This window comes from Poecilia reticulata, chromosome 10, assembly GCF_904066995.2.
Source record: "Poecilia reticulata chromosome 10, P_reticulata-male-v2, whole genome shotgun sequence".
Classification (NCBI taxonomy): domain Eukaryota; kingdom Metazoa; phylum Chordata; class Actinopteri; order Cyprinodontiformes; family Poeciliidae; genus Poecilia; species Poecilia reticulata.
The window spans coordinates 4,262,426-4,284,562 of record NC_088839.1 but is presented as its reverse complement, the minus strand read 5'-3'; the positions used below and the strand labels follow the sequence as shown (position 1 = coordinate 4,284,562).

At 38.6% G+C, this 22,137-nt stretch overlaps 1 protein-coding gene across 3 annotated transcripts in view; it reads left to right on the top strand.

The window, feature by feature from the left end:
- The first annotated feature begins 4,204 nt into the window (after window positions 1-4,204).
- Window positions 4,205-22,137, top strand: part of LOC103470993 (F-BAR and double SH3 domains protein 1) — a 44,719-nt gene continuing 26,786 nt past the window's right edge. The window contains exons 1-3 of one of the 3 annotated variants that reach the window (XM_081611379.1): window positions 4,227-6,350; window positions 7,114-7,149; window positions 7,579-9,780. In XM_081611379.1, the coding sequence (XP_081467505.1) occupies window positions 9,760-9,780 (21 nt within the window). In that variant the 5' untranslated portion in view covers window positions 4,227-6,350; window positions 7,114-7,149; window positions 7,579-9,759. Of the gene's footprint in view, window positions 9,781-22,137 lie in introns of all 3 variants that reach the window. The other 2 variants (XM_081611377.1, XM_081611380.1) reach the window with 2 other exon arrangements.

Sequence of the window (22,137 nt, the reverse complement as noted above, 5' to 3'; positions counted from 1 at the left end):
GTGAGTGGAATTCTGCATCCTTTTGAACCTGAACTGTTACAACTTCCCCAGATGATAGTGTCCGGAGAATGTAAAAAAATAACATGAGAAACAAAGTAAAATCAACAGGAAATTAAAACCAAGCAATAAAGTGATACCTGATAAAAATCAATGGAGCTTGATTAATTGACAATAAAGTAATGTCGAAATGAAAAATTTATTAAATGTGTCCTTTTTGGCAGAGCAAATTGTGTACACTCTCAGAATGTTCATTTAATTGACTGCTGAGTGCTCACTTAGAGGAGGGGTTCAGTTATAACGTATGTTAAACTCAAGGCTCGGGTGCCAAATCCAGGTGAAAAACTGGTTTCTTTTATAATACACACTTGTAAAGTGCATCTAAAATAAGTATCATATGGCGCCTCCAGCTCTAAGCCAAAACTAAGAGTTGTGTTTGCTGGTGGAAAGTGAAGTTTTAAATGATGTTTATCAAAGATACTAAAAACAATGTCTACTCATCACCATGTTGAAATTCCAACTTCTCCGACTTCGTTAACTGGAACTCTGATTTTTTCACTAACTGGAATGCAGCAACAGATCAGTAGGCAACTTACAGTTCCGGTTCTTTCCTAGGGCACATTGAAAAAGGCACAGGTGAGTAGAGAAACCAAAAATGTTACTTTAGTAAAAGCGTGCTCCCACACTCAATTTATTTTAGTCATGCACAAAAAAAAAGTAGTAATCCCAAACATAAAACAAACAAAAAGAACTTGAGTAAAACAGTATCTGGCAAAAACACTACTTTGATCAAAAAATCTGATTTCATTTGGGAAAATTAAGACAAAAATCTAAAGTTATGTGTAAAGTATGACATTTTTTCAAAAGAATATTTTTTCGGCTCTCGTGGCCTTTATTTTACAGCAGATTGACAGGAAGGCGAGTTATGAGAGAGGGCAGAAAACGTGGCAAAGGTCAACTGGGCCAGGGCCAGGACCCATGACGGCCCATGCATCCAGGACTGAGGTCTGGATGCAGCCGTCACTGTCTGCACCTACTGCACCTCCTCCTCTCCCTGCCCAAAGTGTGGTATTTTTTAAGAATAAAGTAAAACATTTATAAATTAAGTAAAGATTTCTGGTTGCCGTATCAATGCCAAGGACTAACAACTCAATAAAGAAGACTGGTTCTGTTCTGGGTCGACTCTGGGACATCTGGACATGATGGTGCACAGAATGATTCTTCATGAAATCAATTATCAACTCTTTGAAGAATATTTTATCACATGAGTTACAATTACATTTATTTTGCACCTGAGATTAATAAAGTGTTTTTGAATTGAATTGAATGTTAAAATTAAGTAACATCATTACAAAATAAGTTCATTTACAAAATGGAATGAAATATATTGAGGGCTATCTATAATATGAAATGTATAAATGTGTTGGGAACCAGGGTTTTGGCTCTTTGTCAGGATTTTCTGTTGCCTGCTGCTTCCTTCTTCATCCACTAGGTGGTGCCTAGAGGCTGCAACACCTTTGAGGGCGTGCCTGCTGACTCAAGTCAGTGCACGTGTAATTCATCACCTAATCATCCAGGAGTATATACCATACCACACCACACCATACCAACTTTATTTATAAAGCACCTTAAAAACAACCACAGCTGATACAAAGCGCTGTACATTAAAACACATATGGGGAGCAGGCTGCCAGCACTTTGATGCCTGAGTGTTTGCCTGTTATGGTACTCTGCACCCCTCTGACCTAGCGCTGTGCGGTATCTCTGAAATAACTTCTAGTAATTTATCCTTGTCACCTCTCTCTCTCAGGTGTTTTCCTTCCAGAAAGCCCCTGTGAAGCTGGCTTTCTGGATTTTCCTCCCTCGTGACGCCATGGATTGTTACCCACTGGTTGCCCAAGTACCTTCTTCGCTCCTATATACTTTTGTCATAGTACCCTCAAGAATTTAAAACTACTTCCACTCCTGCTCCTGCAGATCTCCAATAAACCGTTACTGGATTCCCAGCTGTCAGTTGGTTCGCACCTCTTCTTCGCACCTGAACTTACCTGTCTGCCCTCCACCGCAGCCTCCACGTCACCAACAAAGAACTCACTCCATCAAGACCTCACACTGGAACCCGGACCACTTCAAGGACACCCACAAAGGGACAATGCCCTGGAAACCAGGCACGGAGCTAGGGGGGACTGTGGGGCGGCTGCCCTCCCGGCCCGGGCTGGATGGGGGCCTGGGTCTGGAGGTGCCAGGGAGGGAGGAATGGTTTCAAGTCACTTAAATGTCTGATTATAGATGGAGAAAGTGTGCCCTCGCCTGTTGAGAAAGGTGTATTTAATGTTAAAGTTACTTTCCCTCAATGGAATATATACTAGTCTGTCCCAATGGCTGTTTAAGTCATAGTTTAGCCGGGTAAAAATCGTCCTGCCCCGCTCCCCCGCTCAACAGTTTCCAGCAGCGCAGGTGATTCGTTAGGGGCCCGGTAATTGGCCCCGCCCCCTTGCCCGATGCTGACTTGTTCCGCTAGTGCTGGAAACCACTGTATTATTCCCCTGGCGGAAACCTATTTTCACATCATGTAAGATCAGTCTAATTCTTCTCGAAGTTCCAACTTCCGACGACCTCAAACTCACCATCTCTTTCTCACTGCTCTTCAGCGTACAGACGACCCCGGTTGCCAACCCCAGGACCAGACTCGCACAATCTCACTTTTCATTAGTGAGGGTTAGATGAGGCGTCATGTAGTATTTCAACCAATAGCAAAACTGTATTGATACTGTGTTGATATTGTGTCACTGAATACTGACACTTGCTGGACATCAAAAATCCCTACAGGCAACGTAGTTGACAGACTGATTTGGTGAACATAGATGTAAATCCCGGGGAGCTCAGAGGGGGTCCGGACCCCCTCAATCTTGGAAAAGTCTAGAATTGTCCCCTCCCCCAAAGAAATCATGACAAAAGCCTTTGTATTTAAAAAATATCAATAGAAAAACAGGCAATAGAAACAAATAAGTAAATCTGCCATTCCTCTAAGAAAAAAAATAATGCATTTTTAGGTCCCCCCCACCATTGTTAGAACAATGTTAGAACATTGTTAGAACAATGGTTCAGTCCAAAGTGCAGGCGGAACAATAGCAGCGCTGAACAACAGGCTCCGTCAGAGCCGCTGAAGTGAGGAGTTGGCTATGGCTCTGCAGCACAAATGACAAACCCTCCAGTAAGTAAATACTTAAACCAAAAGACATGTTACACATTTTATTTGCTTTCACTGTTCAACACATTAAGAAAAATCAGACCGCAGTTTGTTCATTTCATTACTTTGGCTGAATCGTGATAAACTGCCACCTCATGCCTTGGAAATCAAAACTAGCAAAACTGCTACATTGCTTTCATAGACTTGGCTCTGCTTTCTGTAAAAGGTAGCCAGTATTTCAATTATATTTAGCTCTTTAACTCTTTAATAAGAAGAGTTTGAAACGGGAGTGAGCGGCTGAACATTACCACTCGATAACAGCTCTGTATAGGAGCAGAGAGCAGAGGAATTATTGCAGCTGGCGGTAAAAAAAAAAAAAAAAAAAGTATGCCTTTATTTCTTACCATCTTCAATGTAGAGCCTTTAAAACCACAAAATAAAATCTGAATATTTTTCTAGAAAACTCTGGTGCTGACCCATAAGTCAGCACCAGACTTATAGACACACAGAATTGTAGATATTCAATTCTACTGGGAAGTAGAATTGAATATCTACTTGTTTTTAGTCAGAGTCTTTAAGTTTTTGTGTAGCAGAGATTAGATCTATGACTCTTAACCAAACTCATATCTAAACATTTGAATCTTAGTTTGACTTCTATGGGTTTCAACAGTTTGTTTACTGAGAAAAACACTTTTATTATTCATTGATACTTACTAGTCATTTTTGGCAGCTTAAACACAATAAAAAAACTTTTTAAACCACATTTTACATTTCATTTGACTGTAACTTTGCTGACCCCCTCCTCCAAAATTGATCTTAAAAAATTTACCTGTTTATGGTCCCCCTGAATAATGAGAAGACATTTACACCCTTGTTGATGAAGTCTATATTCTCATGCCTGGCCTCATAATGCCTCAGCATTGAGGAGGTGGATTTATTTAAATAAGACAGTTTAATCAAACATATGCAACACTTAACCTGCAGAACATAATATGAAAGTAAACTATGAATCAATTTCAGCTGAATTTGGATTCAGATAGATCGAGTAGAAACTGAAAAGAACCGGATGAAACATCCATCCACGCACCGACACGGGGTTTGGTCTATGGGCTTGAAACATGCGCCGAACCATCGGGGTTGCCGGACCCATCACTACTTTTCATCATTGTAAAAATAAACTTTATCTGATTATCTGCTCTCCTGGTGGTGGTCTGTATGTGGATAAGGAAATTGGAACCCAACATGACAAAATGAATACTTTGTAAACATATTTATTTACCAAGCAAAATGTACAGATCAGTCAGGAGGCAGCAAAACCAGTCAGAGCTATTTTTCATAGTGGTGGAGGCAGCAGCACACAAACAGCTTCCAGAATCAGGTATCATTATGTTCGACCATCACTAATTTACATGTTACCTTGAAGCAGTGCTCTTTGCCAGGACCCATCTTCATATATGCAGTAGCATTTTAAATGAAGGAAATAATTTGGTTGTTGGTGAATACCTCGAAACACATTTGGCAGAAGGACTTCTGAATGCTCATAGTGCAGCATTCAGAATATCTTCAAGGACAAGAAAAATGGTTTCTAATCCAACCTGACCTCCAATGGAAATGGATCAAACAGTTCTGTGGATCCGTTTTGGGACTGAATTCAGTTATAATTTAGTCCCAAGCCTGATCCAGTGTGTCTGCCTGTGTGCTGCAGCAGTTGTAGCAACAGTAACAGTCACGTAGAGGGCCAGAGAAAAGAGCAAAAAATGATTCAACATTATTTTCTATTCCTTTTGGTATCTTTTCACCAGAAGAATGAAATATTGTTTCCCACCAAGTGCACATTATGCAGTAGAAAGCAAGAGCAATAAAAGCACATAGAGTTCCAGAAAAGCAACGAAATAGAAACATGGCATTTTTGTACTCAGTGACACTAATCCACATGTTTAAAAACATATTTAATACCAGCTTAGATACAATATGGCTTTTTCTGGAAAAGATATTGTGAAGGAGCTCTCTGCATTCCTAGAGATTGAATCATTTGAGGTGCCAAAGTTCAATCTGAGCTGATAAATCTGCCCTGTTGAGTATTTCTTGCCTTGGGTTGTCCTCTACGTCAGAGTGGATGATGGAGCCCTACCTGCCTGGGCACTCTGCCCACTCATGGCCGCAAAGCAGCAGGAAAAAATGTCTGCTTCTGACTTTCCCTTGTGCACAGGCTGCCATGTTTTCAGAGAGGTGAGGAAATGCCGCAACAGTCATAATCAGTCAGATTTGGCTGATATGTGGCTGACAGTGCAGCTCTCTTGCCATAGTGTCAGGGTCCTGTTGACTAAGGACGTCCTGCGTGGGATGAATGAAAGTGATCGAACCAAGGACAACATGGGTCGGGATTCCCCACAGGTTAGGAAATGACCTAACCTGTTTGTATTTAAGGCCCTCAACCTGTCACCTATCCATTGACAAAGCAGCAGCAGAACCTCCATGCCACAAGAGCGTCAGAACACCAGAACCTTGCATTAACTGGATCTTTATAGTGACTAAATCCAAGTCGATAACAGAAGTACGACAGGTTAAGTCATTAGTTTTAAGTTTATCATCTGGACATTGAGTGGAACTGAGTGTCTGCAAGCCATGGCCGGATCATCTACCACCACATGGACTCCGAGCGTCCTGCTGCTGCTGCTGCCTTTTTTCATCTCTTTTCATCAGACGTCGGCTAATCCTCTTTTCAGTACTAAGCACAGTTGCAAAGAGACAGCTTGTATGGACGTTGGTGTCGAGGAGTTTAAGACCAATTTGGAAGGACTGAAATTGCTGAAAGAGGTAAGGAAGGCACTGGGAACGCCATGCTTCAGATATCTGTGCTCTGCGTCATGAAGGCAGCAGGAACTGGGTACAAAGTTCTGCTTTGGGTTAAGAGATGCACTTCACAATCTGACTGACTGACAAGATGTAGCATTCTGGTCGTCACGTCACCCATTCAGAGAGCAGATGAGTCTATGTGTGTGTGGGTTCAGTGATGCAGAGATAACTTTGTATGCAGTCAGTTAACTATCACTACGGCTTCTTTGCTGTCTTCAGTTCTTTTTTGGTTGTAACGCTTCTGGTCTGATGTATCTAATCCTGTTTTTCTTTGTCTTGACAGACCTGCTCTAGGAGCTACAACTTGGTAAGTACAACCGATACATTTATTTTATTTTTATTTTATTACTCCTGAACGTATCTGATGTTTGATTTTAAAAATACAAAGTGAAAGTTTATTATGATTGTCTTGGAGATAGCAGTTCTTCACTATGCTTGCTAGTTTTTCTTTGGGGCTAACCTTATTTAAGAATCCTTCTCTCTGTACTCTCCATTGCCATTAAGCTGATATATGGACACCAGTCTGACTTTGAAAAGAATCCATGATTTGAATAAAATTTTAAAAAAAAGCTTGAAATATTAAAAATAACTTTTCTATATTGAAATAACTTTTCAATATAGTGTTTATCTTGTTAACTCCTGACTGTAGGTCAACAGGGACTTTTAAAAAGTCACACATCTATTTTAATGCAGTGGGACTTTAAAATGATCCAATGTGTGCAGAAAACACAGCAGTACCATAGAGAATTAGGAGAACTATTCCTGTTTAAAAAAAACAACTTTACAAATAATGATGGATTTCTTATTTCCATTTTATTATGAAGAATTAAAAAGTGCTAGATTAGCAGTTTGCTCATGCAGCTGAGGCTGATGTGCAGGGCCTCAGCATCACCATGCCTTCACCACTTCCTCTTTCCTCTGCTGCTGTCACACATGAACCAGCTGAGGTGGTTAGATGAAGACCTGTGTTATGATTGCACAGTCAGCATTTGCACTGTCTGGGAGCGATTTAGTGGTTTCATGCAGTAATGATTAACATGTCTGCTTTATCCTTTTGCTTTTTCCTGCAGAATTCATCACTAAGCCGCCTCCCTACGGCAGAGAAGGTAAGTGTTCCATTTCATATTTTAACTTTTTACTCATATTAATTCAAAATTCTTCAAGGAGTTATACAAAGCTATTAATGAAAGTATGGTTGATTAAAACACAAGCATTTATACATGTAGTGGATTTTCCTCTAGAAGCGTTTACCACAGATTTACTGCTTTCACTTATTAGATGTTGTTGTACCTGAAACAGATAAAGGTGCAGATTAAGTTAAAAAAAAAAAAGGTTAAACTTTAAATGGACCTTTTGTTAAAATCTCCACCCAGATGGAAAGCTTAAATTATTTGGAATGACCCAAATATTAAGTGACATCATGAAAGAGCTTTGAAGTGGTCTGGGATCGGCTGCATTTTGTCAAACAACTTGCCGGCTGTCAGATAACTGTGTGTGAGTTTATTTTATAGCGCCGTATTTCTTCCTCTATGCAGACATGTGCCTTTCCTGGTCATTTCAGCCATGGAGTCAGAAACCTGCTCAGCCTGGATTTAACAAGATGCAACTTACAGAAGGACAGTGTTGCTGTCAAACACCTCGAGCACTTGGAAGGCAAGCTGAACAGCACGAATAAATGCCCATATCTGGTAAGTAACTGACACATTCGCTGTCTCCAAATGGAGACTGAAGTTTTTATTTAGTGGTTGTTCTGCAAACATCTGGAAAGGCTCAAAACTAAAAATAACACACTTGCCAGGAAACCACTGGATTTCAACATGACATAGCAAACAGATAGGGAAGCAGTAGCTAAAATCTTATGAGTGGGAAGGAATCATGCAAGAAGAAAATGGAACAGGCTTCATCGCTTTAGGAAACATGCGACGCCTTGGAGTAGTTTTGTGATTTGTTTGGAAAAATGGCAGCATTGGGTCTTGACTGCTGTTTCTCCCTGCAGGTGGACCTGTACTGTAACAACACCAATTTGACATCTGCTTCCATCGCCTCACTAGAAGGTTTCCTTGAGAACCTGAATATCCTGCTGGGGAAGTATCAGGAGACATGCGACCTTTAAGGCAGATCAGAATCCAGTAATCCATCAGACTCTGAGTTTTTGGGATCACTGCTAAGGTCTGAAAACTGGACATCGACATATTTCTCAGAATGTTGAGGAAGACACTTCTGAAGATTTTATACCTCCTGGCTACTTTCCTAAAATTATCCTCTCTGTGCAAAAATCAATCTTTCATTGTCAAACTTATTGTTATTATTATTTTTTTTTTTACAATCATTCCAGTTTCTACCAGTTCTTTTTTATTATTTAAGGTCAGAAGAACCAATTTGGTCAAACAATTCTGACTAAAACAAAGAAGTAATCTGCCTAACAAAGTGATGAAGGAATATCTGTATTAGTTTGTGACTGTATTGTGAATGTTATCAGTACTTTCTTACAATTAACCAGGAGCTGTTGATTCCAAAAAGTACAGTTTATCAAACACTATGCGAGTATAAAACAGTACATTTGTAAAATGTAACATCATGAAGTTGATCATGGTATGTGCTATGTGATTTTAAAAGGTTTACTTATTTATTTTATTTATCATTAATTTATCAATATAGTGCAGATGCATATTGAGTTTTTATACTTTAGTTTTGTGTATTTATATATGTTAAGAAAATAGTTGAACTTATGTGATTTAAACATGTAACTGAATGTCAACATCATACTGATGTCTTATTGAGATAATATGTAAGAATCCCTTTCTAGTTTGGTCATATTGAACAGTCCCCTCGTTTCTTTACTTTTTAAGAAATTTCTTGTGTTATTTTGGTCCTTAAGTGTTATTTTATAGTGCATGAATAAAGTAATCTTTAACAATGTATCCTCTTTGTGAGTGTATATTTCTGCTTTACTGACTCATTGATTGGAACCATGTGTGTCACCAGGTGGAGGAAAAAAAGCTCTAAAATTTTCAGTCACACAGAATAAGGATGGAGTCAAAACTAAATCCTTAAGTTAGTTATTACATCCTCAGTTATTACAGCTAGAAATTAGTGATCAGGCCCAAAATCTGGGTGTGGTGATGGAGTCAAAACAACTCCCCCTCCCCCACAAACTGAGATGAGGTGGTTGTTAATGCTAATTCAGTATTTGGCCAACATGGACTGAATGGCTTTGTTCCTCTGCTGCCATTGCTAAAACTACAGACAGAAAATGGACATCATCGTTCACAACTTCTTCTGTTCTCTGAATGGCCAAGTCAAGTGGAGAAAGTCCAGACTCTGCTGGAAACGAGAATTTTTTGAGCGGAATTGTAAAGGAAGGGAAATCTGGTAATTCACTCAACAAATATTAAATATATTTTTTGTCAATACGGTACTTATTTTACAATAAAAATAATTGTTTGTTGGGCCAACAGCAATGGAATTTGGCAATAAAAATGAAGAAAAACCTTCAAGATGCCACATGCTTCAGCTGCGTCTACTGGTCTTTGGCGCCCTCTACAGGATTCTTTCCAGCAACACAGTGAGTAAGAAAGAGTGTGAGAGAGAGGAAAAGGGAGAGAGAAAAAAGAGTGAAGGGGTAACAGAAGTGTGGCTTAACCTACTGAGGAAGTCGCAGCTAAACCAAACAACGACAGTTCCACAGAGGCAGACGCTGGTGCATCGACCGCAGCATGCAGCCGCCACCCAGGAAGGTAAGAGAGTGTAAAGAAGGAGAGCTGAATTTACTCATTTTAAAACCTACTTTCACTTTTCTGCTTGCTTGACTTAGATCACATCTGAACAGTTCAGACTGAACTGTTAAGGCTATTGCTTGATTATGAAGCAAAACTGACATTCGGTTACTGTGTGTGGCAGTGAGATATTTGCAATATTTTAAATCTTTTTGCTCTTTGGGGGAAAAAAAAAAATCAATGCTCTCTCAGCTTTTCTTGAAACACATTTCATTTGAAATATTGTTCAGTTAGCATCAAAACTTAGCAAAATTAGATGTCTGATGTCCAATATAAACTGGTCTAAGAATATCTTCATGAATTTACTCTGTTGATTATGTTCACATTAAAATGAGATAATATTGACCTTTTTCTGCTAAATTACTGCTTTCTCATGTCTGAAAATAATCATGTTAGTGAGGAAAGGGTGCAGTGCAGATTAAAACTGCAGGTTATTGTTCTGACTGCTAAATGAAAGGGAGCTACATGTTGGTATGTCTGACAAAAACGTTTGCATGAATCTGATATTGTATTGTGTCTTAAACACAAAATTAGAAGTAAAATCTGAATAACAAAGCGTTGGATAGACATTTCAAATCACACTTATGTCTTTACTATAAACATGGATGCTCAAAAATTTTATATGCACCAACATGGAACCCTTCTCTTTTGATTCAAGGTGATACCAGGGAAAATCTCTTTCTGCCCTACCATCACAAACATAAATAAATACATCTAGCTAAACACCAATGGAACTTCAACTGCTTTCTGTATATGTCAGGTTGATTTGGTGTGAAAACAATGCATAATATATTGAGCAGCTTCTGTTTATGGGGTGTTGTTTGCAAAGTTACACTGTCAAAAATGAACAGCAACAATTTGGTCTATTTAGCTTGTCAAAACAGAAATAAAGAAGGTTCATTTTTCAAAGTCATATTTTCACCATGTCATTCACTCATTTATAAGTGCCACTGTTTCAAGCTACGTATTTACTTAGCAAGCTAATAAAGCTCGCAAACTAAATATTTAGCACCAATCTAAATTCTTAGTTAGCAATCTAAATAATTAATTTCAAATTAAATACTTAATTAATTTCAAATTAAATACTAAATGTTTACTTTGGAAGCTAAATATTTAGTTTCCTTAGCAATTGTTTCTAGAAATCTGATTCCATCTCCCCCATGCTGACAGTGTGGACATGCTAAACTGCTATCAGCATGTTCTCTGTTTCCATATGACTCAGTAATTAAACCTGCTGCACCAAACTTCAATGCAATTCAAGTTAATCAGAAGGTTCCAGTTTTATAAACACTGCTCTTTTTCTATCAATGTCAAATTTAAGAGGCTCGTTTTCCTTCACTATCACACATTATAAACACAGGCCATAGTCTCTACATTTTTGGATGGTGGATTAGGCTGTGCTCTGTCAGCACTAGCATAGCATAATCGCTGTTCTTTGTGGCAGGCTGGTGATATGTGAAAACTCTTCTGCCATGAGGGGCAGGAAGGAAGGAAGATGTTTCAGCTAGCCTGCAGATGTTAGCTCTTCTCCATATCTACTCATACGTCACTGGAATTGTCATCGTAAACAGGATATTTAGCAATGGCAAAGCCGATGGTGCGATTCTGTTCTTTAAGTCATAGGAGCAGTCATAAGAGCCAGGCGAGAATATGAGGAGAAAGTTTACATCTCACTGTTTGTGGTTTCTACTGGTAATTGCATAATGGCATGAGAGAGCATGCCTCATTTACAATGTAATTAGGTAATTAGCACAAATTACATTTTAAATTAAAGTATGTCTGTCAGTTGATCAGTGATGGCTAAACGCATGGATGAGTTGTGCTGCAGGGAAAAAAAGACAAAGTTCAAACCAAAACTTGGTGGTGTCGACGGAATCAGTCCTTCTCTCCATAAAAGGTGAAAATACAGAACAATTCAACCTACATATCATACACCATGATATGGGGATTGTAATCAATATAACACTGCTCTTACTGTTCACCAGGATCACCATAAAAGCAGACTGTGTTACCAGGGCACATACTGCAACTCCATTCCAACAGTCCTTTACAGTCTGAGTGCAAAATGAAAGCTTTGTTTAGGATATATCAGAGACTTGGAGGAAAAAAAGAGTCAGTGGGTTTTGGTTAGGAAAAATCAACCAAAACCCACACAGCATGTTGGAATGACTCAAAGCCAGAGTCTCCTTTTCAGTCACAGAACGCCCAAACCAATGCACAACAAAAAATACCTGCTGACCACATTTAAGAAAAATAGCACCCCTAATAACATCAGGAGTTCTGTTTTTTAATGCTAGAAGGAAATTGCTCTTTGGTTGGTACCTCTGGATGGACTGGAGCACAGTTGATGCTGGCTCACCACATGCCATGCATTTGCCATGATGCTTCAGTGTGACTGAAGGTAGTGATGGGGGTTTGAATCCAGGCGTGTACCGAGTAAAAAAGGGTGTGTGTCCGATGAAGCCCCGCTTCGAGGCTTGTGTTGTCTTGCTAAAAACCACGTGACTGGCAACAAACGATTCCTCGCATTACCTGGAACACGTGACTGCTTCAGTTTGCGTGTCGGTTTTCAAAATAAAAGCGCGGTGAGAATAATATTTGTCCTCAGTAGCCAAAATAAAATTAACATTGACCAACATATTTGATGTGTATTGATGATGGCACTCATCAAAATGTATTGTTTGTCACTGCTTTTCTCAATTATAGATTATGCGTTTTTTTATGACTTTATTATTTTGTGATTTTATGATGTCAATCTCTTTGAACAGCATTGTTGCTGAAACGTCCCACACAAATAAACTTGATTGAGGCAAGAGGAAAAATTCTGACACCTGGGAATACTTTGAGATGATGCTCACAATAAAATTCTTCTTAGATAACAATAATTACGCCCCCCCCCCTCCCTCCCCCGCCTCCCCCTCCCAATGTCTCACCTTCTGGAAAGTTCCACTATTATTTGTAGCCTGATTGGCAAAGATATATCAGTCTTGCACAGCAGAAACAGATTTAATGCTGTTGCAGAACTAAAATTCAACATGTAGCCAAATCTAAGGGATCAGAGCCAATTAGAAATCCAAGAAAAAGTGAATGCCCCAACAAGACACTAAAACATCAAATGTCTTTATTGTCAAATCAGTCTGGACATAAAAGAAACCCCAACACAACCACTAATGTTCAACATAAACCAGGATTAGATTGGCTACAAATCATTTTAATAATTAAAACATATGACAATTAAATATGGTTTCATTGATTATCCTGTTACTAAACGTGAGTTTGATGAAAACTTTGTGATAATATCGCATTTAGTAATTTTTGGAAGTATGATCCAACTGAGTGACAAGGTTGTTACAGTTTTGCCAGCAGATGTCACTAGTGAGTAATGAATGAAGCATCAAGTAATGAACCTTTTTGCAAAGTAAAGGGTTGGAAAGCTTCATTGTTTCATGAGGCTTCATTTGCCCATCACTAACTGAAAGAGCAATGCCTCCATTCTAAATTAGTAGAAGGACCTAAGAGACTATAGGTACACCCTTGTATCAATCAAATTTGACAGGTGGCGGTCAAGGTGGGTGGTCTGGAAGTGGGGGAGGGGCAATGTGGGTGGTCCGGAAGTGGGGGAGGGGCAACGTGGGTGGTCTGGAAATGGGGGATGGGCAATGTGGGTGGTCCGGAAATGGGGGATGGGCAATGTGGGTGGTCCGGAAGTGGGGGAGGGGCAACGTGGGTGGTCCGGAAATGGGGGATGGGCAATGTGGGTGGTCCGGAAATGGGGGATGGGCAATGTGGGTGGTTCGGAAATGGTCGATGGGGAACGTGGGTGGTCCGGAAACGGGGTCCAGATGTTCGAGGTTCTGACCCGTAGAAGAATGGGGGCGGCTTTGACGTCAGTGACTATTGCTTAAATAAATGCTCGCTAACTGCGGACTGTTTTTGTTTTTTTTTCTCTCCAAGAATCGGAAAGTTTCAAGATGTGCAGGATAAAATATGTGATCGGTGATCTGTTCTCCGCTCCAAACCAGGAATCATTAGCGCACTGTGTTAGTGAAGATTTATGAATGGGGAAGGGAATCGCAGCTTTGTTCAAAAAGAATTTTGGCCCTACATCAGAATTAAAAGAGCAGAGTGAGTCATTTGTTTGGTAAAAAAAAAAAAAGAAAGTTATTGCATTTTGTTTAAATGTCTTTTCAACAGGTAAATCATATCCTGATTTTTTTTTTTTAAACAAAAATGTATGTCTTAATAGAAAAGACTGTGCAGTCCTAACACATGATCAACGCTTCATATACTATCTGGTAAATATACCACGGTCAATTATACAGCATGGGACCAAATTGGGTTATTTTTTTTTCAATCTGGTAACTCTATCTTTCCTATTATGTATGTCAGATTACGAAAAAAAAAAGCGAGTCAGAAACCGACATATGTCGACTTCAGACAGAGTCTGGAAGACATGAAATCTCACTGCTTAGAATATAACGTCAAAAGAATATCACTGCCTCGGTTTGTAGGGACTACTATGGATAAATACCCTTAATTCTTCTTTATTTGAATAATTAAATGCAATGTTTTATCTCCTTCAGAATTGGATGCGGCTTAGATCAGCTGGAGTGGTCAAAAGTCTCACAGATTCTGCAAGAGGTCTTTAAACAGACAGATATTACTCTGACTGTGTACAGCTTGTGGTGGTGTGTGTGTGTGTGTGGGGAGGGGGGGCAGGATGACCTTCTGTTGATTTCCACTAATCAGTTCCAGACACCTTAGCATCTTTATCGTTAGATATTTCTCCCATCACCCTATTTTGGATAAGGTTGGACAAAGACTCTGTTCATTCCAAGACCCTGCTGATAATCACTTCCAGACATCCCAGCTTCTTTATTGTTAGATAATTCTCCCATCAGCAAGGAGGGAGGATCCTAAACCTTTTTTTTTGCAGTAGTTTGGACAAGACTCTGTTCATTCCAAGACCGCTGCTGATCTGATCCTATCCAGGTACATACTTGCTGCGTGTTTTTATTAAATTTTTTTATTTTACATTTCTTTTTTTTTAGAAGGGGATAGCTTACATCCTGATAATGTCGGTGCTTTCTGAGTCTCAGTACGACGAACTATTAGGCAGTAAGTTACAGCACTCTTTTTTTTTCATTTTTGCTTCAATCTGATGTATTTTTTTCTTCAGATCTTGTCTGACAAGATACGGAGAGGACGGTCATACCGCAATTAGTCTACGGTCAGTATTTTAACACTCCTCACCCTCCACCATCGCATAACAAAAAAATTAATTACAGCATTTTAACAGATTTACAGGGGATCTACTCGTTACTCAGTTAACTTTTAGCTTTCTGCAATTAAAGTGAGAGACAAACTAACATCACTGCCTTTCCAGAATTTATCCTCACATCATTGTAAATTCTACTTTGCTCCAGTCTTTTTTCTGTTGTTGAATCAAGACTGACCTTCTCAATGCTTCATGGTTTCTCCAAAATAGTAAAGGTTGGTTTAAGTACATTTGAAACGTATAGATTTTTTTTCTGTAACACCCGCTAGTATGATACATTTCAGTAAAAGTTCCTCATCTGTAAATTTATTTCTTAAGAATATGTGACAGGGACTAAACATGCCTAGGTGAGGCTACTAATATTTATCTTTCAGCTTTCTCCAAAGTTGAAAGTTTTTTACACTGCACAACCAGGCCCCAAAAAGTTGCTCCAACAACTTTTAAAGGTAACCAAATTGTTTGGTTACCTTTAAAATTATCTACAGCTTTTGTCTTTGACTTATACGCTGTATGTTTCTAGCATGCATGTTTCTTGGCCCTAATGATTCTTTTACTCCATCAATCTTAAACGCTTAAGTGTGTTCACTAACAAAATATAGTACACCTGTAGTTGTTGAAGGTTCCATTACTAAAACATATAAATGATCAATGTGAACCATCAGTCTGTATTAAAATATTTAATACAATTTGTATTATTTATTTAGATTTTGTCGAGAAAAGTCGAGCTCATGCCACTTCCCCATGCTGGAGATTTTAGTTTAATAGTAATAATAAATAAAATTACCTTAAAATTAATTACACAGGTGACATCAAGACCCAACAGTAGAGTCAGACGGTAATAAAATTAATCCGGTTGTGTGTGTTGTTATTGTGTCCTGCAAACTTTGCTTTAATTCTACTTTTTTCTATTTAATCATAAAAAATCAAAGTCAGGCAGAAAGAGAGTCATGGAACAGGAAGAGCTGGTTTCCTGAAGAAAGGGGAAGTTTCTATCTTGCATCAGTCTAAAAATAGTTCAGACCATTCCTTATTTTAAAGCATTAAAGGTTTTTAAAGAATAAAATCTAAACATTTTGAGTAATTGGATAAAACCCAGACTAAAATACTTAAATTAATGACTTATAATTGAGCCAATAATTAATATTGGTTTAACCAGTGGTTGATGTTGGTTTGTTTATAAGAATATTTACTCTTACACTTGTGGAAGTACTTAAAGGTGAAACAAGTAACTGTAACATGGTATCAGATAATTAGAATAATAGGTATTCTTGGTTTCTTTTCAGAAATGTCTGTAATAACTCACATTATGATTATAATAAGAGTAACTAATAAGTTATGGTTATTATAACATTATAAATGAATGTTAAATCAGAGAAACTAAAAGGTTATAAATGTGATTTTGACATTGAACTTGAAATGGTGTAAAATGTTGTAACTGTAATTAAAGGTCACTGATGTTGTGTTGGAGGTAGATGTTAGGTGAAAAGTCAGGGGAAAGGAGGAACTGATAGGAGAGCGGAGGTGACCAAGGCCTTATTGCTAAACTTCAACTTTCCTAAGAAAAGGTTGGGCAAGCAACAGAGGTAGGAGGACTGTTGAGCAACTCGGGGACATTAGAACAGACATCAGGTCATGAGGTCTCCAAGGTGATGGATATGAGATCATCTGTCCAAGCAGTCAGCCAATGAGACAGGCACAGCAACTAAGCTAGCCAATGCAAACACACCAAAAGGGTGAATAAACCCTTTATAAGGTGGGTGCAAAAGAGGAATCGTTGGTTTGATCCTTCAGGCAGCTTCGAGCCAAGATCGAGATGGACAAAGAACTCTGCAGCTGAAGAAGAGCCGGGGCCACAGAGCTGAAGACTGTTCTGCACATGGAGACCAACCCGTTAGCCCCGCAACATGTGGCTTCAAATCGCACTTCTCTCATCAGCTGGGTTTAGACCCCCAAAGACAAAGACCAAGGCAAAGATGAAGACAAAGATGAAGATAAGACAAACGCAAAGAACAAAGGCAAAGAGGAAGAACTGGTGTGTTCCTTCCATGGGACCAGGAAGATCGAGGAGAAGGGAGCTACAGAGCTGCAAGACAAGAAGCTGAGGACCGCTACGCACATGAGGAAGTCACCCTGAGGCCCGAGACCTTCCGCTCTAAGTCAGTACTCTTCCTGTACTGGGAACCTCCTGCTGCTGCAACACCTTCTTCATCATCAGGCCAGTTCTGGGGTTCAAAATGCCAAACTCTGTCCGTCTCTCTCAAAGTTTCCCTTTTTTAGTTCTCAGTGTCAGCATTAGGGAAAGATAGGCTAGATTATTGATTTTACTTATTTGATTATTTCTGCTACTGAATTAAGCTGTACTGACCCTTGCAAAATTGCCTTACTAATAAAATAATTAGCATTAAGAAAATCTAAAAGATGTTGTGGACATTCAATTAATGAGTCACCTTAAAGTTCTTTGATGGTCATAAAATAGCTATGAAGTTTGATTCTGGGAGGAAAAAGTAGAAAATGTTTTATAGGTTGCTTTTAGCCAAAACTAAAACAACACCTTTGGGACTCGCCCGAGTCACTAAAACCAACCTGGTTCAGTAACAAGTGCAAGTTGTAATAAAGAGAAAGAGCGACCGTTAACAGGTGTGCTCTGTGAAACTAGTTGATTGCAGGCTGCTCAATCTGGCTAATTCACAGGGTGAAGAAGGGTGGGACATCTGGATGGAGGTCGTTAGAAACCAGGCTAGTCTTTCTCGATGCCAGCTTAAACAGAGTTTCTCAGTTCTGAACAGGGTAAAATCCCATCAGATTTAGAAAACTCAAATTACCCGTTAGACGGAGAGCTGGCTGCACACCTCCCTCCTCTGAGAAGGGGAAGTAGAGTGAGAGAGAAGGGGAGGGAGGTGTTGCGCAATAACAATTTTATGTTTTCATGTGAGCTCTTGGATTTCTATCGATTTATTGAATCTATGTAAATCTATGTAAATATTTATCAAACTGAATAGTCATTCATTTTTCTTTTCTTTCAATGTTTGTTGCAAAAAATAAAATATATGCTGGCTATCAACCAACAATTCAATCAGTGAATCTTTGCTTTTTTTTTCTCAAGTAGCCCCTCTCACGGAGACTTACTTCCATCTTCTGACACCTGGCCCAACTTATAATAACATTGACTAAGTTTCCTATTGGTACACTTTACCTAAAAAAATAAATTAAATAAAATGACATACTCACTACACAACCATGCTCCAAGAGTTGGTCACAATGTGGTGAATTGTTTTGATACCTTTAAAATGATCTACAACTTTTGTTCCTTGGTCCTAATGATGCTATGTGATCAATAATGTTCACTAACAGACAGTACACCTCTTGTAATTGATAAGCTTATAAATGATCAATGTCAGTATGCGTTCAAGAAGATCACATCAATCAGATTAAGTAAAATATCATGATACTCAAAGGAATCAAAATTATAGTTCACAAAATTATAGTTTCAGGGAGCCTAGACTGTATGAAAGGAATGATTGAAATATACTATGAAAATATTCAATTTGCAGAATTCTGATAATAAAACTTCAATTGTGAACTGAATGATTAGATTGCATCTAGACACAAAAGAATCAACTGTTAATTAGTAATCATGCTATGGAAATGACTAGCAAGATCTGAACAAACAAGACACTTGACTACTTCAAGAGATTTCACTCGTTGGAGAATGAACCGTCTGACTTTCTTTAGTCGACTAAATTTAATCTTACCAAATGTTTGCCGTATAGCAAACAGGTACTGAGTTTGAAGCGATTCAGATGCCTCCAGCCATCTGCTAAACCTTCCACGCTGTAACATTTTGCTTAATAAAGGAGTTCAAGTGAGCTTCATTTAATTCTCATCAACTTGTTGTTTGTACTCATCTTAAACAAGTGGCAGGAACTCTTGGATTTAAAGAAGAAAAAAAGATGCTTTATAAGTTATTCTATTTAAGTTGAGTCTACAACAACTAGAATAAAATAAAAAGTGAACTATTTGAAAGTGGTGAGGATAAATGTTTAACATTTTAACATACACAGACATTACTCCATTTCTACTCAAGCAAACCGAAAGGTTTTGAACAGTACAACTATGTCAAGTGATGACACCATCTATCTTTAACCTATGTAGTAAATACATTGCTGCTGCTGCTGCTGTAAGTAGCAAGTAAAATAAATTTTGCAGAGAATAATATTTTGTATGAGTTTCTTTCTTGTTGAAAACTCTGACATGATAAACAAACGTTGGAGGATGGTTGTGGGGAGGATTGGTTCAGCATGAGGCATTCTGATTGTGTCTTAATGTGACTTTTACTTCAAGAATTTAGCGAACGTACATGTTGGTTCCACAATGTTCCCCTGAAAATATGGATAAAATCAGTCAGGGTAAAAGTAATTTGAACAGCATATAAACAAGTCAAGTCAATAACAAGTCAGTGACATGATGCAATCTGCATTTTTAACTCGTATAACTTACTTATTGTTTTACTTACTTAAATAATACATTTAAATTGCTAGACTGTTTGATAAGTAGAATGGAGATGACTTTTTGGTAAATTGTCTTGAGATTACCTATTGTAAATTTGTGTTTTATAAATCAACTGAATTGTATTAAGGTTACAATTCCCTCCACAAACTTCGGACTGGATCGAAGAGAAATTATGAGGAATGTTTGGTATTTTTTGGTAACATCAAAAGTTCATTTTTGAGGCAAAACTAAGAAATTGTAAACATCTTTCCAGTACATTTTGCCACATACTATTGCCTGGTAAAGGCAAGTAAAGGTCATCCCTTGCAATAATGAAAAGCTGTTGTCAGAAACCATTGCTTATTGCTTATTTGTGAAGCAATAAGTCGCAATATCCTGTACAACATAATTCACAGTACACAAAATCTAAATTAAGTGTAAGAATCACCATAAAGTCTTAATGAAAACCTGAACCTTAGCAAAATGTAATGCAATGCATACGGTATTTCTCTGTAACTTTATTCTTACCTGTGTGATTAGATGCAGTTTGTCCAACAGGTTCCATGTTGACGTAAATTTCCTCCTTCGCTTCAGACTTTCTGCTGGCTTTTAACACTGACTATAAAATCCACCCTCCTCCGCAGTGTGGCTGGGCTCTCCCTTAGGGGTAAGGGTGAGAAGCTCGGTCATCCAGGAGGGACTCAGAGTAGAGCCGCTGCTCCTCCACATCGAGAGGAGCCAGTTGAGGTGGCTCGGGCATCTGGTCAGGATGCCTCCTGGACGCCTCCCTTTTGAGGTGTTCCAGGCACGTCCCACTGGGAGGAGGCCTCGGGGAAGACCCTGGAGGGACTATGTCTCTTGGCTGGCCTGGGAACGCCTTGGGATTCCCCCGGAGGAGCTGGAAGAAGTGGCTGGGGAGAGGGAAGTCTGGGCCTCCCTTCTGAAGCTGCTGCCCCCGCAACCCAATCCCGGATAAGCGGAAGAAAATGGATGGATGAATGGATGAATGAATATAAAATCCACTGCAGTCATGGATCTAAGTGAAAAACTGTGGGAAAGAGGTGAGATGTCTGGTGTTAAACATAAAAAGTAACATATTTTAGAGATAACAGTCAAATAAAGAAATTTATGTGTGCAGTTTCAGTATTTTCTTAAATATCGTAGACAACATAAGATTTTTGAAGGTTTCAATAGTTTCATAAGTTCATATTTGCTGATTCGGTTCTGTATCAATGAATATTTATTTCTCCTTTGTTTTCCTTCAGCTCAGTTAATCCTACTTATGATAAATACATTACACTTTTCTATCAGTGAATAAAATAATTGACTTTTACATTCATGTACACCTTTGCGGTCCATTGTATGGTATCAAAAATTTTAAATAGTTTTAGATCACTGATATAAGGATGAAAATACATCTGATGTTGTGATGTTCCTGCTCCTTGTGTCCAAACATATTTTCTACAGAGTGATACATTGTTGGAGAAGATGACTGGTTCTCTCCTTGGATCATATGGACCAAACAGTTTTACGGGTCTGATTCTGTCCTGATAACTAGTCATAGCCCAGAAAATACAACTATCAACTATTTTCTTTCTAAATCTTCTTCTAACCCTAATCCTTGTCTTCTTACTGTCTCACTCCAGTAGCAGAAACACTGACATTAAGGAACCACAATCCCCGAATTGCATTACTACTAAACTTCTGTAACCGCTGGATCGAATAATTATGGAATTGTACGTATTTATTCATATTTTAAAGGTATAAACTTTTAGGGCCGCCATCTAGTAAAAAGGTGGTACTAGTGTCTAAAACTCAGTCACCATGTCTTTTCATCTTCTGAGGGAGATCAACAGTTTGACTAACAGTTTGCTTGGTGAAGCAACGCCTCACTGGGAGGGAATCGAAAAGCTAACATCCCAATCAGGTGCAAGTTGGGCGGGTTAAAGTAAGAGAAACCAGATACTGCATTCAAAGCAAACGAATCGTTCACAGAGTGAATTCATAGAATATCAGAGTACAGGAGATACAGGATAGAAGAATTGACTGAATCAAGACATTGTCCAGACGTTCGGACTGGGAAGCTAACTGGCAAATTGCTAGCCAAGAATGTGGAAAATAGGTTGTAGTTACTTAAACTTATGCAAACCAATTGTCTCAAAAGATTCAATTACTGCAACATGTAAAAGACATGTTTAGTTACATTGTGTGATTTTGGCAAACAATATTCTTAAATTTAACAGGATTCTGCAAATTGAATATGTTCATAGTATATTTCAATCATTCCTTTCATACAGTCTAGGCTCCCTGAAACTATAATTTTGTGAACTATAATTTTGATTCCTTTGAGTATCATGATATTTTACTTAATCTGATTGATGTGATCTTCTTGAACGCATACTGACATTGATCATTTATAAGCTTATCAATTACAAGAGGTGTACTGTCTGTTAGTGAACATTATTGAACACATAGCATCATTAGGACCAAGGAACAAAAGTTGTAGATAATTTTAAAGGTATCAACACAATTCACCACATTGTGACCAACTC